This window comes from Hypomesus transpacificus, unplaced genomic scaffold (genome assembly GCF_021917145.1).
Source record: "Hypomesus transpacificus isolate Combined female unplaced genomic scaffold, fHypTra1 scaffold_270, whole genome shotgun sequence".
Lineage (NCBI taxonomy): Eukaryota > Metazoa > Chordata > Actinopteri > Osmeriformes > Osmeridae > Hypomesus > Hypomesus transpacificus.
Genome location: NW_025813797.1, coordinates 21,815 through 36,664, shown reverse-complemented (window position 1 = coordinate 36,664; position 14,850 = coordinate 21,815). Strand labels below are relative to the sequence as shown.

The window sequence follows — 14,850 nt, the reverse complement described above, 5'->3', positions numbered from 1 at the left end:
ACACGTTCGCACACGCACGCTCGTGATGAGGGGGTGTTCAGTACCTGACGTTGAGGCAGTGCCACACCCATGTCTCCGGGAAGAAGGTTCGCTTGTGTTTCTCTGCTCTGAAAGCCACATGACATCAAAAACCTGACATCAACACAGGCCTCCGTGTGAGGGTCATCACTGTGCACGCGTGTGTGTGTGTGTGTGTGCGCGTACCTGGGCACAGTGTGTGTATGCATGGCCGCCATCTGGGTGGCTGTGTGTGGCTGGAAGGCAGGAACAGCTTCGTCTGTGTACATCCCCCCGCTCTGTCTGTGGTTGAGACTCACCATGTCTGTCATCACCACCAGCCCTGTTTCCTGTGAGGGGCACACACGCACACACACGCACGTTGGCTGTAAGAGCGGACACGTCAGGTGACTCAGCCTGGACGTGTGATCGGTCGATCGCTCTCACCGTGAAGGCGAAGCCGGCGTCTTTGGTGATGTCCCAGTGCCACGGGAACACCGAGGAACGCCGCCGTCGCCTCGACGACAGCCCGGGCCACCAAAAGTGCCCGTCGTCTTTGGGGACCCCGAAGGCGTCCGACACGTCGAACTCGGCCAGCTCCTTAAACACCTACACGCCAGAACGCACACAAGACACATCTACTGTAACGGCGGCGTCCAAACGGACGAATCAAGTCGACGCTCCAATACACCTCACGAACACACCGGGCGGAACGCCCAAAGCGAGCCGACTGCAGGAGGAGGGGAGACAGGCCGGACAGTAGGTCGAGCAGACCGACCTTATCTGGGCTGAGCTGGAAGGCCGGCTTGAGGAGGTACAGGCTCTTGTCCACGCTGGCGACGCACACGCACGCACCTCGCTCCCCTCGCACGCGCACACGCACGGGGTCTCCGGGCAGGGACTCGTTGGTGGACAGGGAGACGGACACCTGCGGGGTCAGAGGTCACGGTCACGCGCACGCCAGTGGCGGACGTCTCGCGGCTATGTCGTGAAAAGTTGCTAAAAGTCGCTAAAAAGTTGCTAAAAGTCGCTAGCCCGGTTTTAGCGGCGTGGTACCTGGTTCTCGAAGCTGGGCTGCACGGGGATCTGCAGGCTGTCTGTCACGCCCTCGCCATTCTCCCTCACGTAGTAGACCATCAGCCTGCTGAGGGGGGCCATGGCGGGGGTGACGGGGAACCGCAGGGAGGTCACGCAGCTGTCCATCTCCCCTTGGGAGGAGGGGCCTGAGGGGAGGGAGGAGAGGGGAGGAGAGGAAAGGAGAGGGAGAGCCAGAGAATACAAACAGGGTTAACATGACCTTCAAAGCGGACCTTTCCTTCGTCTTTCTGCGAGGACGGACGGGGGCGCTGACCGGAGGGGGGCAGAGTGGTGTGGACGTCCTTGTCGAAGGTGACCGTCGCCCTCCTGCCTCTGTGGGCTGTGGAGTTACTGTGCTGCCGGCCGGACTGGACGATGTTGCCCCGAGACGCGATCTCGTAGTGCAGCGTGACGTTACAGGGACAGGTGGACATGAGAGACAGCTCGGCCTCCTGGCCAATCTACACACACACACACATACACACACACACACTGAGATGACACAACTCTATTCTCCCTCCTCATGAGGGTTATCGCTATGTGACACGTTGTTACTGGAGGAGTGTGTGGGTGTGACTGTGTGTGTGTGCATACCTGGAGAGGAGCATTGGGGCTCTGGATCTGCATGTGGCACTTGCTGGGTGAGTACCAGCTGCTGATGGAGAGATAGCTGGGAAGGTACTGGTCTCCAGCTGGCCTGCCGTGGATGGCTGTCACCTTGGTCTGGGGCACAGCACACACACAGGGTCTAGCCAGACACAGCATCCTGTGCATCTCTGTGGCGTCTGATGCAGCTGATCCCTGTGTCTTCTACCTAGAGCCCTGACCCTCTCTTCCTCTCTGTCTCCGCCTCTCCTCTTCACCCTCTCTCTCTCCTCCTCACCCTCTCCTCCTTCCCTGCTCCCCTTCTCTCTCGCCTCTTCTCCCTCTCTCTCCCTCTCCTTCTCTCTCTCCTCTTCTCCCTCTCTCTCCCTCTCCTTCTCTCTCTCCTCCCCTCCCTCTCCTCCTTCCCTCCCCTCCCTCTCCTCCTCTCCCTCTCCAGCGGTGAGGCCCCCACTGACCTCCAGCCAGACGTACTGGGCAGCGTTGGGGATGGAGGGGATCTCGAAGGAGGCCTGGCCTTCCCTGGAGGTCAGCTCGCTGGTGTACACGTTGTCTTTGGGGGTGAGCTCCGCCTTGACGCGCACGCGCACGCCGTCGGCCGGGCTGCCGTCTGGATAGGTCACCTCCACCTGGCGGGGCGGGGGGGGGGGGGGGGGGGGGGCAGCAGGGGGGCAGGCAGACAGAGAGACAGACAGATCGGTCAGCTGTGCCCATCTACAAGGGCTTCTGTGTTGTATAAGTGACCGGGTTTATTCGCCTCCCGCACCTTTCCCTTGTACGGCAGGCCGGGCTTAAACTGTTTGCGGGTGTCCTTGGAGTACTTGATGTCGATGAGCTGTTTGTGAACCGGGGTGGAGTCGTCGAACATGGTCTGCTTCCCTCCGTCTACACTGGTCACCGTCACCCACATGTGGACCGTCCCCCGGAAGTGGTCAGCCACATCCAGCGGCATCATGTCCTTCACGCAGAGGCTGAACGTGGCGGAACCTTTGATCTGGCGGATGACAGAGGGAGGGTGGGAAAAGGTTTTCTCACGTGATTCTTACATTTACATTTACATTTATTCATTTAGCAGACGCTTTTGTCCAAAGCGACTTCCAAGAGAGAGCTTCACAAAGTGCATAGGTCACTGATAATAACAACAAGATAGCCCCACAGCATTGCGGGTAGTCAAAAACAAGAAGTACATATTGTGGACAACCAAAAAATAGTGCTAAAGGGAAGAAACCATAAGAGCATGTAGTTAAACAAGTTAAAATTACACAACATTGATCTCTAAGTGCAGGTGTACCTGTAGGAAAGCAATAAAAATAGGATTAACTAAAAAAAAAGAAGAATACAACAGTTTAAATCAGCTACCACTAACCAACAAGAGCAACAGTCTAAGCAAGAGTCATTGTGAACCTTGAGGAAACTAGCGTTGGATTCAGCAAACCATTCCTAAGTACCATTGTACTCCCGGAACAAGTGCGTCTTGAGCCTTCTCTTGAAGGTGGAGATTCTTCCTGAGACCCCAGAGATTTTTGTGTGGTGTACCCACACCACTAGTTGGGGCTGTGCCGCCCATGATCCAATGACTTTACAGTTCAAGCCAGTTCGATAACAGTTCAAGCCATAAAGACGTGTCCGTTTTGTACTTCACATTAACCAGGTACACATAACAATTTTCCTCCTCCAACGTCCATTTGGACCTCCAGGACCTAAGGCGCAGCCCGCTCACCTCCATGGTCTTGGCCACAGGAAGTCCCACCTCGTGGCGGTAGTAGCCCACGCCGTTCACCGTCAGGTTCACCGTCAGCCTGCCCATAACCGGCTTCCCGAACGTGTACCTGGGAACGTGTTCGGAGGAGCGCCGTCAACGTCAACAGCTGACGTGGCGGCCACGCCGCGGGGCGTGGCGCGTCATTGGCGGGCGTGGCGCGGGGCGTAGCGACTCACCTGGCCGTCACGGTGGTCTGCTCGCATGTGTTCAGGTCACGGATGTAGCGAGGGGGTTCGATCACCAGCTCGAACTTGGGCAACACTGTGGGGAGGATTTGGAGTTAAGAGACGCGACTTCTTCACACATTCTTCACAGTATACTCCTATATTCACATGTTCCGGTTCCATCCGGTTCCGCCTGGATGAATGAGCTCTTCTCACCGTACTTCTGGACCTCAAAAGACTTGTTGTAGGTGTGGCCCTGCATCTCCACAAAGATTAACCACTCCCCAAACACTGGCTGGTCCGACAGGGGGAAGCTCATGTTTACGATGCCTGATGACAGAAGAAGGGGTCACAACCAGCAGCTGTGCGTGTGTGTGTGTGTGTGTGAGTGTGTGTGTGTGTGTGTAGGTGTGTGTGTGTAAGTCTCACCGCAGCAGATTGGTTTCAGATTGTGCCACTGGACAATTCGAGATCCTCTCGGATCCTGCAACATCAGATTAAAATCTATATTATAGTCTAAAATCATCTCTACTTCGCAATTCTTGAGAAGACCTTTAGGTGGAAGATTTATACCCCCCACCCCCCCGACCCCCCACCCCGGGAAATCCCATCAACCTCCACTCACCACTACATACGCCTCCATCTGCGGAGAGGGAAGAAACGAAGGAGGAGGGAGGGAGGGATGGACGCAAGGAAAGCACACGTTAGACAAACAGAACAGCCACATGAGAAAATATCCCTTCCTCTCCCCCTCGCCCTCGTCCCCTAACAGGCACCCGTCTGTGAACGCGAGCGCCGGACTCTGCCAGCGGCGGACCTTCATAGCCACTGCAGTCAATAAACACACTGTCTCCAGGCGCACCCTCGTGTCTATTTGAAGCCGTTTTCTAACATTCCGCTTTGCTTTCGATAAATAGGTTACTGTATATTTTGTGGGCATTCGGGGCCGGGTTACCCTTCCTAACATTCCCCTCAGAGGAGAAGTTAAGAAAACAAGTTGTGTTAAATACTTGAGATGCCTCTCTGGGAAGTCACTTCACATCAAAAGAGCACAGCTGTTTCGCATCAAGGCAAATAACAGTATTTCATGCTAAGTCATTCTGAAGCACTTAATGGCAGGAGATGAGCATGGTGATCACAGGTGATCATGTGGTTATGGATGGTACCTTGTCATTGGCCGGCCTGAGGTCAGGAGTGACTGAGTATACATTGACGAGCACTAGAGAAAGACATCAAAAGACATTGATTTAGAATCGAGTTTATGCCATTGGTGTTTTTCTCGTTTGAAAGAAAAAGAGCACTCTGAATCCAGTGTTGGTGTGTTCACATCCAGTCCGTGCTGAGAGAGACCTTTGTGTTTGGGTTTGTAGATGGGCTTGTCTGTCTGGATGAACACGGCTGTGCCCTTGCTGTCCACGGTGACTGTGGTGTAGTTGTGGAAGATGTAGCCCCCTTCCGTGATGTGGCGATTCCCCCACACCTTCAGATGGGCCTGGCCTCTCAACCCTGGAGGAACCTGCAACAGCACAGATATCTTCACCCTCACCGGACACAGGAACGAGCCCAACACCAGAAGGACCAGTGAAAAACAACACGATATGACATTGATTTTGCCGCTTTATCCAATGCACTCCTGCAGTTGTTAATGTTGCACTGTTGTTTATTTATTCTTTTTGATGCACTATACTGGTAGATGTTAAATGCAGACCTTTCCATGACTCTGACCACCGAAATAGCGTTGTATTTCTCGGACTTTTCTAAGAAATGCATGAATGTAAACAAACTCGACACGACCAAAGACAAGACTGCATTTCAAGATGTTCGAGAGAAAGAGAGAGAGAGAGAGAGAGAGAGAGAGAGAGAGAGGGGAGGAACCGAGTGGCGCATTCTGGATTGTTCCGTTCCAGCCCCTGAGGGCTGTGGCCCGTGCACACGCACGTCAACAGCTGTTGCGTATTACATCGAGCCTGTTACCTTCGTCCGAATGAATGTGCAAAGACAAACGCTGCACTACAAAATAACGTTTGTGTTGTTTCGCGTGTCGTCCCAGGAATGCTTAAGCCCTGACAGAGATCTCCCTACTGTGCAGCTGCACGCCCCGCCATTTCAACAGGCCTCCTCGATGCCTGCTGGGGACGACAGTTGCTGTCGGGAGGCCCGCACGGCCAAATGAACAGGAGTCGAAGCCTTTTTTCAAGCAACAGGTTGGAAGGTAGAAAAGGTGCGGGTTTCTCTCACCTTTAATTTGATCGTGCCTTTGTCTGGAGGAAAAAAAGGAAAAAGGGAGAAAAGCGATGTTAGTGACGGAGCAGGTTGTTTGAATGTGGAGAGTGTCTGAGCAAGGGGGAGGTGGGAGGATGGGGGAGGCGTGGAGCAGGGGAGGGGAGAGGGGGGGAGGGGCAGACGTGGGGCTGGTGGGTCCCAGCAGCTGCGGCCTGTCTCGGTGCCACTAGGAAGGTCTCACACACCTATCTATCAGCGCCCCGCTGTCAAACAACTCTGACAGGAACATACACACAGGCCCGGGGAAACAGAGCGGGCCCCGGGGCTCAGCACCGAAAACCACCCAATCGCAGCCACCCGGGGGCCCTGTGAGCTCACGAGCGCGCCATCCATACCACAGGTCAAAGGTCACTCCGGCTGCGTGTGTGTATGTATACAGTGCTGTGGGGGGTTTCGGGGGTGTAGGGGGTTGGGGGGTTTGGAGGGGGTGGGGGGGATGGAGGGGATGGAGGGGGTGGGGGGGATGGAGGGGGGTGGAGGGGGTGGAGGGGGGTGGAGGGGGTGGAGGGGATGGAAGGGTCCTCACCCAGCACGGTCCCGTGGCTGTAGGCCACCGTCTCGCCCTTCACGGACAGCTGCACCTGGACCCTGGTCTCCTGCGCCGCGTTGAAGATGGTCACGCTCAGGGCCTCCTCCACGCCCGCGCGGAACACGGAGGGAGCGGCGATCAGGTAGCCCCTGGGGGTGGGACAGACGGAGGGGGGGGGGGGGGGTCAGATCAGGTGAGTCCTGGGTGTGGGAGAGGGACGTGGTGTGTGTTAGATCAGGGCGGCGGTGCCAAAGGCTTCTGAGAGATGGGAACACACCAGTGCATCCGGTAGCCCTGCTCAGCACCACCACGAGGCGATGATCGGGTGGGAAAAACAAATGCCGCGATTGACCGATTACCTGTCAACTTCTAACCCCATCACACACCACACACACGCACTCAGACGCATTCCTACAGTGAGATTAGGTTTTATTGAAAGCTTTCCAGGGATACAGTGACTGTCAGGCAATGAGCTTTGTACTCTTGTGTTCTCTGTGGGCAGTCTGGCTCGTGGGAGGCGACCTAAGACTCTGTTGCTTTTGAAACGCAACCGCTGAGATTCCTGACAGTCACTCAGACCTTCAGGTTGAGGGAAGGCGGCTGTTGTGGGGTCAAAGGGCGAAGGTCGTTCTTGAGATCCACATAAACATTCAGGACGAGGTCATATTCAACTTTTACCACTGACTCTTGACTTTACAATGGAGTTAGAAACGCCTAAATACAAAAAATACAAATAATAATTCAGGGGAGTGCATTGTAGTGAGAACTATCTACTAAAGAGTTTTTGCTCAAACTAATTTAAGTGATCTTACACAAGGACTCCACAGAATCCTTAGATGAGTGCCAGGTCAGGTGGATGGCATTACAGGGCCGGGAGCACGAGGGACTGGCGAAATCCCATCGGACAAGCAGCTTTGAGAATGGGCAGATAATGTGAAGAAATTGAGTTTGGGGCTTTTGATCTGCAGCCATTTCAGCCAGCTTCTGGACAAAACCTGGATCTGGTACTGAGAACCGTGCTTCCTCCAATCACATGGGTAGATGCACTGAACCTCACAATGCCTAATGCTTCGTGTGAACGCTCCAGGCTCCAGGAGGACTGGGGTTTCAAGTGTCTTTCAGAGCCGATTCTTACAGTATTCACTCTCCTGCTCACACTTGGCGGCAAAGCTGCTAACTCCTGACAGAGACTGGGCCGATACCATCAAAGCGTTCGCAGTCGAGAAGAGCCGTTCGCTCTCCAGAAGAATGAAAGAGTCTAGAAGCTGTCAGACGAAGCCCTTATCAAGAGACGTAAAGTCTTGTGCTTCGGAATTCAGTCAGGAGATGAGAGCTGTTGTTTTTCAAGGGCCTGTTCACATACTATACTTTCTACAATCCCGAACAATAATATGGAATTTAATGTATTGGTGTACCATAGAGAAGAATCTCGTGAACGTAACAACGTGCTCATTCAAGAAAGTATTGCAAAAGTCCATTTCATTCTCATGCACACAATATAAAGGAGCTAACAGCAAACATTAATAAAAGTCATTTTTTGATTATTCTAATGTATTTCTACATGCATAACTATGTGTTCCTGTGTTATAGCACTATCAATACCATATTATTAAATAAACACAGGAAAATACAATATATCCTAAGTCAAAAATAATAAACTGGTGTAATGACCTCCCTTGCATGGTAATAATGTCAGCCTACTGTTAATGTATAGCCTATAAACTAACAAACAATCAACACAACAACCTACCAAATGACGTCAACTTACTGTTTTTCTTGTGCACAACATCTATGCACGGTGCAGATGAATAAAGTCCAGAAGAGACTGAGCATACAAAACCAGGATCTCAACATTTTCAAAGGCACCCTCGACCAACCGTATGTTGGTTATTATTTCATTCCCATGTACAGTAAAGTGTTCAGATTGAAAGAGCCCCTCCGTTTAGAGGTCTGGCCATGGTGGCTGGATGGTGAGCGCGCTCAGTGAAGTTTTGACTGGAATCGGCAAACGAGGATCAAGTTTTTATCATCCCACTCGGAGAAATCCCGTTCTAAGCAATTCCGATTTTTTTCTCTACTTCAACGCGCATTGCCAGCTCTTTTTCTCTCATGTGCCCTCACCCGCCACCGTTCAGTTCTCTCATATTTCGGCTTTACAAATTGTCCGCCCACCATCTGAGTAGCCTTTCGTGATAGGAACAGTTTGATAATGTTTTTCACTCGAGGAATGGCTGTTCTTTCCCCGATGTCCAACTGTGCGTCCTCTGCTCTTTGAAGTTCCAAGGCTTTTGTTCCCACTGGAGCGAGTCAGAACAGCTCGAGTCTCCACGGTTCATTCACAGAAAACCCTGCCTCGGTCAGCGCTGAGGCATGTATACCAACAAGCTACAGATAAACTATATAAGTAACCTGGTCTGGCCAGGGTTAAGACCGTCCCATTCCAGAGGGAAATAAATGACGTTCACTTAGTAAATCATGCTACTGCTGCGGACCAAAACATAAAGGTTAACCAGAAAAAGTATCAACGTTTTTTTCACTCCACGCAAGGTAAAATGTAGCCTATGTCTTGGGGAACAAATCGTTTCTGCATTTTAGAGATGTATTTGAATTGATTGTTAATACCGATGTAGTCCTACTTTTTTGTTAGGCCCCCTTCACAATGTAGGTCTGCTAAGCACAGAAAACTATTTGGCCCCATCTTGTGTTGACATGCGTTAACTACAACTGTATACAACCCTTGACCTTTGAGCTTGCGTCACAGACGTATCGGTCTGTAGGTACACAAATAGCAACACATTTGCTTGCCTGTGTAGGGCTTGTTTATTGAAAAAGACACGCAAAGTTTAAAGATGCATCTGCATTATTTTTTGTCATTCAACATTCATGTAACAGTCATACATTAAAAAAACGAAACAGAACATCAACTTTAAAACTGCATTTTTAGGAACACAAAAATACTTGAATTCAGTCAGGGCAGGATTATCTCTGAGTGGCCGTCACATTAAAACCAACAGTCAGCAATTCTGTCTATTGAGGTCGTCTCAGGCGTGACCGTGAATAATGCTACGAACCGATCGATCTCTCTGCTTCAGCTCCACCAGGCCGTGAAACAGCGGGCATCGTAGCTCCCCGGGCTCCGGCTCCACGAAGGAGGCCTTGGAGAAGACCACCGTGTCCTGGCTGAGCCCCACCCCGTGGGCCAGGCAGAGCTGGGAGGCGAGGGGGGCGTCCAGGCCCAGGAGGCGGGCCAGCCTGGGGAGGGGGAAGCGGCAGTTGCGGCTGCTGTGCCCGTGGCTGTAAAGCAGCAGCAGGTCTCGGCGCAGCGCCCCCAGGTGGCGGTGGAGGGCGCAGCTCTGCAGGAAGTCCAACCTCCCAGCCAATCGGAGCAGCCGTACGGGGTTGCGCTCCAGGAAGGCCCGGTTGATGGCAAGCGCCAGGCTCACGGCCGGGGAGGAGCGGACGTGGGCGGGGAGCTCCAAGCTGTGCTGCATGGCACGGGCCGAACCTGGGACACACACAAAGTCCATTTGCTAGATAAATGAAGGGAGGTTTAAGATTTAGACTCCTCATATTCTCCTATATTTGATTTATTTAACAGATACGACCATTAAGCCGTTTGTCCACAAGGCTCCGTACCCAGGTTATACAGCAGGCTAAGGGCCTGGAACTCCTCCTGGTGAGGGTGCTGCCCGCTGGCATAGCAGTCCAGCAGCCAGCTCAGGCTCTCCTGCAGGTGGGTGTCGTTGATGCGCGGGTCGTAGCGGCGCAGTGGCTCACCGCACAGGCGGTAGGAAGAGTAGAGGAGGAAACGCACCGTGGGCTCCAGCACCGCCACGCAGTCCCGACCGCTCACCCGCTGGATGATCATGTCCTGGCGCACGCTCCGCAGACGGTCAAATATAAAGTCGTACACCTGCCGGGTATGGGGGAGGGGGGGTGTAGCACTGTTAGAACCGCTAGTAAGTACATCGTTAAAGGCATCGATTAAGATCGTAAACCCTATGTTTTTCAGAGCCAAGACGATGACTAACCTCCGTCCACGGCTGCAGGTCACCGGAGGCGGCGATGTCGTCTATGAGGAAGCACACAGTCTTCTGCAGCACGGCTGGCGGCCGGAGGTCACTGGGTCGCGTGGAGTCTTTACCTGCCGCAGGTCTCGAGTACTCCTTCACCATTCGTGAATGGTCTGCCCTTGGCCGGCGATCTCTCTCTGTGCCAGCCAACATCTCGAAGTGGTGCAGTCGGCTTTGCGCTTCCCGGTCGTGCATCTCACGAGCTGGGCACATTGACGTGCATGTGCCCCGGGGAACGGCGTCATGTCTCCCCTCCCCTTCCTTCTCTTCCTGCACTTGTCGCCGTTGCTCCTGGTTCAGCCGCCATCCTCTACCCACTGGCTGGCCTCTCTTTTGAGAGGTAAAACTACACAAGACAACAAACAATTTCTATTTCACATGACTCTCTATTAATATAATCTAGCCATGTATATCTGATAACTACGGCCATTCATAATATGCATAAGAAGAACGGTTAAAACTGACAGTTGCTCATTAACCATATCGATAGCAAAGTTGTGCATCCCAAACTTCTGACACTGACAGATAACAAGCTGCAAAGACGGACGGTGAGGTTGCTAGCCTGTTAGCTAACGGACGCTAGTCTACAGTACTCCGGTAGCCATGCACAACCAATTTTATCAATACAGTATTTGAGTCTTTTCTTTCTTGCTCCGCCAGCTCTAACTTTGCACAAATAAGGAGAATATGTTGCAATTAATTATGCTGGCTAACTGATTTTATCGACTCACATGCGACGGGGTGCTCTCCTGGTGCTCATTCGTTACCGACAATGGCAATGAACGACACTTACTCGAAGAGCCAATCAGAGACGCAGCTTATAGTTACGAACATATGTCATATCCGGCTCGTTGGCGTTACACTTTTCATTGCCCGTGTTTTATAAAAACCGAATGAGCAAACAAGTTAACGTTGCATTAATGGACGCATAATGCGGGTTGAAGGTTTGAATTAATTTTATTAATATCTATAACTATTTACACAAAACAATGTTCATTTTACATTCATTAAAAAGTGGCAAAAATATGTGAAAGAAAATTGAGCATAAAGTATAAGCTTTTGTTCTTCAGCGCTTTGGGCAGTAGAGCTCCTGAGCTCTGGTGAAGCCAAGCTGCTCTTCCTCCAGCGACTGCTGTATTTGCACGGTGTGGCGACTGACCAAAGAAGACAGTTCCAGTAGTTCGGAAAAACCCCTGGGTCAAAGAAGGAAAAATATACAAATAAAAGCGTTTTTAACAGATACTTTTATTGTATCTGATACACCTGGCACTGAAAATAACAAAAGACACTTGGCATATGGCGGTACAGACCTTTTGCATACGAATAGCAAGTGCTGCAGAAGATCAAGGATCAGAAACATATAGTTGTTGTGAACAGTAATTCACTAGTCAGAGTCAAGGAACAGTCTGTGTTTACTAGCCACGAGGCACGGTAAACAAAAAGAACCTCACCCAGTCAGCTGCTTGCTAATTTCCCGTGCGGCCGTCTTCATCTCTTTCAGACTCTCTACGGACGCCTGGTCGTCCTGCTGAGCTCCCAGGGTGCACTGCAGCAACACCTCCTCGCTGTCCTTCAGGCACGCTTCGGCCCTGACTGGAGGGGGGCGATGGAGACCACTTAAGTTTACACCCAGGGTCATAGACAAACAACAGGGGTTTTTCAGTTTACATTCCCAGTGTACTAAACCGGGACCACTGACCCAGGAACTCTCTCCTGTCCCCCTCGATGTGGAGGTTCTTGACCGGCAGCTCGTGTCTGGTCGTGTCCACTGCCGTAGCGAAAGACCGGTACTCTTCGGTGAACTGCTGGGCTGCGTCAGCCACTGGAGTCAAAGCGGCAATCTGAAGAGAAACAAACAAATTAAAACAAAAGGAACAAATCAGTGCCTCCATCTAGAAGAGTCTTAAATGTGAGGCGGCCCCCCCCTGTGCTTGGTCAGATGGCTGAGCGGTTAGGGAATTGGGCTATTAAAATTAGAAGCTGGTTCGATTCCCAACCGTGCAAAATGATGTTGTGTCCTTGGGCAAGGCACTTCACCGTACTTGCCTTGGGGGGGGGGAATGTACCTGTACTTACTGCAAGTCGCTCTGGATAAGAGCGTCTGCTAAATGACTATGTGTAAATGTAATGTAGTGATTTCTGGAGGTGGTGGTGGGGGGGGGGGGGGGAAGCACCGACCTGCAGATCCAGCAAGTGGTGCGTCTGCTTGTTGTTCTCCAGCAGGAGGTGCTGTCGCTTCTTCTCCTGGACCTGCTGACGTAGCTGCTCCTCCTCCTCCATCACGGCCAGGATCCGCCCCTCGGCCTCCGCCTTCAGCTTCCTGGTGTTGTGCTCCATCTGACACCACATCTCAGTCATCAGCTGATGTTTCGGGCTAAACCTAACCCTAACCTTGCCGTGAGCAAGTGGAGTACCTGCTCGTAGCGTGTTCAGATGGTGCATCTAAAAAATTATCTGGGGGGGGTCTATCCTCTGGTTGTAATAACATTAACCGACTATCACTGGACAGACATCTCTCTCTCTCTCTCTCTCTCTCTCTCTCTCTCTCTCTCTCTCTCTCTCTCTCTCTAGGCTCCTACTGTTAGAACTGTGGAACTGTTAGAGCTTTGTGGACGATTGATTTGGTGTAAGGCGTCTGCCAAACGAATGCACGCAATATTTACAGTCGTCATACCTTGGCTGTGAGGTAGGTCAAAAGCAAGGTTTGCATCTCTAACATCTTCTTCTCTTGTTCCACGTTCTTCTCGGGCTCCGCTATGCTCGCCAACACCGTCTTTTCTAGCAGTTAAGATCAGATTTCAGAAGTTTTAGATCCTCTCTCCGAGTCACATTTGAAATGGTCCAACACATTCCATTGTTGATGTGAATCTGTCTGGTGGTATTACCTCTAATGGCTGACATTTCAAAGTCTGGACGCAGACAGTGCCCATCCAGGATGGTCGACTGGAGAATACTTTTTCCTAGTAGCGAGGGCTCGAGAAGATTGGGCATCATGGCTGTGAGAGAAAGAGCATATTGTCTATGACAGTGTATTCACATTCCCAAGAGTAGCCACAATCAAAAAAGAGGAAGAACATGACAAGCACAGGGTAAGAGATTCACTCGAGGCTGGACTGTTCTGTGTGCTCTTACAGGCAGGAAGGGACTGGGGGCCCAGAGAGTGCCTTGGAGGGGTGCCGACTCGTGGTCTGACGCCGCCCACTTTGGGTGAGGCAGGGCGTGGAGGCACAACAACAGACTCATTGGTCAGCGAATTACTCTGTGAAAAGATAAGGAGGATCGCTGTACGGTTTATGTATTACGGTGATTTGCAATCGTAGCCTACATGGTTTAACACAACTGTCATTATTCAGTTTAAGACTCAATTGAATTAATGGTGAAGGATCATACAGGGAATAAAGGTATTACAAGCTACCTACCTTTGACAACGTTTTGTCAACAGACTGCATGTATCGCGATTTCACTATTGTTACACCACCTGAAAATGACAATAGTTAGACAGAACGTTACTATTCACCGTACACAAACAATGAATGAAGTTGAAATATCAGAACTTACTTTTAGTTTTCTTTGAGGCTCCACCGTTAGCTTTGTTTTCACTCCCAACCTTGGAGCTACAACAAAAACAAAACAAAGCTGACATCACTGCCGGTACACAATACTGTACACATTAAAGTAATCAATCCTCCATAGAATATTGCTTACTGACTGGGAAACTTGTCACTTGAGCTCTTTTCTAAATGTTTTGGCCGATCTGTCAACAACAACGCTAGCAACAGTTGGATAGGAATGACAATACATCTTCCGAACTATCCTCCCATGATGATAACTAACAGAATAAGCCCGCTAGTAATCTTATATAGCTGTCGCCATATCTTTACGGAATGGTAAGACGCAAATGTATCAGTAAAGCGGTCAACTATGTACCTTTTCGCATCAGAGGAAGATAGTTTCTGGCTCCTGGGGACAAACGACACTCGTCTTGACGCCATGTTGATTTAAGCGTACCGCCTTTCTTTCCGTGTCCTAGTGGAAACTCGTCCGGTTCGGAATGTCTTCTTCTTTATATTTGGATGATGCATCGTAGCCAACTTGAAGGTGCCTACCCCGCCACCTACTGTGCAGGAGTGTATTCATCTCCATACGCCCTTCTCCACAACCCACTCTTAAGAAATCTAGAACCATCATTTTTCAGGTGTGATGCCGGTGGCCTTAATTATCTCAAAATAAACCAAACCAATAAATTATGTTCCTTGACAGTCAGTATGAATAATATTTTAATAAAGACAATTCGAAAGTATATAGCCTACAGTCATACATTTATCCGTAATAAATCGAGAATACTTATCAAGCAAGCAAGCA

The 14,850-nt window shown here is 51.0% G+C and overlaps 3 protein-coding genes across 3 annotated transcripts in view; all 3 read right to left on the bottom strand.

Annotated features, from left to right (window-relative positions):
• Positions 1–8,826, bottom strand: part of cpamd8 (C3 and PZP like alpha-2-macroglobulin domain containing 8) — a 29,125-nt gene extending 20,299 nt beyond the window's left edge. The window contains 19 exon segments of the mRNA XM_047015086.1: positions 45–107; positions 205–347; positions 445–606; positions 776–925; positions 1,054–1,220; positions 1,349–1,535; positions 1,669–1,797; positions 2,136–2,306; positions 2,444–2,671; positions 3,398–3,506; positions 3,616–3,700; positions 3,820–3,933; positions 4,033–4,087; positions 4,229–4,246; positions 4,770–4,822; positions 4,954–5,119; positions 5,842–5,864; positions 6,413–6,564; positions 8,184–8,826. Coding sequence (XP_046871042.1) covers positions 45–107; positions 205–347; positions 445–606; positions 776–925; positions 1,054–1,220; positions 1,349–1,535; positions 1,669–1,797; positions 2,136–2,306; positions 2,444–2,671; positions 3,398–3,506; positions 3,616–3,700; positions 3,820–3,933; positions 4,033–4,087; positions 4,229–4,246; positions 4,770–4,822; positions 4,954–5,119; positions 5,842–5,864; positions 6,413–6,564; positions 8,184–8,269 — 2,261 coding nt within the window. The 5' untranslated portion in view covers positions 8,270–8,826.
• Positions 8,827–9,216: 390 nt separating this feature from the next.
• Positions 9,217–11,376, bottom strand: sac3d1 (SAC3 domain containing 1). Its single transcript, XM_047015087.1, has 4 exons — positions 11,220–11,376; positions 10,447–10,834; positions 10,052–10,328; positions 9,217–9,920 (listed from the first exon to the last, which is right to left on the bottom strand). The coding sequence occupies exons 1-4, from the start codon at positions 11,246–11,248 to the stop codon at positions 9,457–9,459; spliced, it is 1,158 nt and encodes a 385-aa protein (XP_046871043.1). The 5' UTR covers positions 11,249–11,376; the 3' UTR covers positions 9,217–9,456.
• A 50-nt stretch (positions 11,377–11,426) lies between these two features.
• haus8 (HAUS augmin like complex subunit 8) lies at positions 11,427–14,522 on the bottom strand. The gene is made up of 10 exons (XM_047015088.1): positions 14,416–14,522; positions 14,047–14,102; positions 13,908–13,966; positions 13,621–13,747; positions 13,374–13,484; positions 13,163–13,266; positions 12,667–12,825; positions 12,188–12,329; positions 11,940–12,081; positions 11,427–11,681 (listed from the first exon to the last, which is right to left on the bottom strand). Exons 1-10 carry the CDS (start codon positions 14,478–14,480, stop codon positions 11,555–11,557), a joined length of 1,092 nt encoding a protein of 363 aa, XP_046871044.1. The 5' UTR covers positions 14,481–14,522; the 3' UTR covers positions 11,427–11,554.
• Positions 14,523–14,850: the final 328 nt, after the last annotated feature.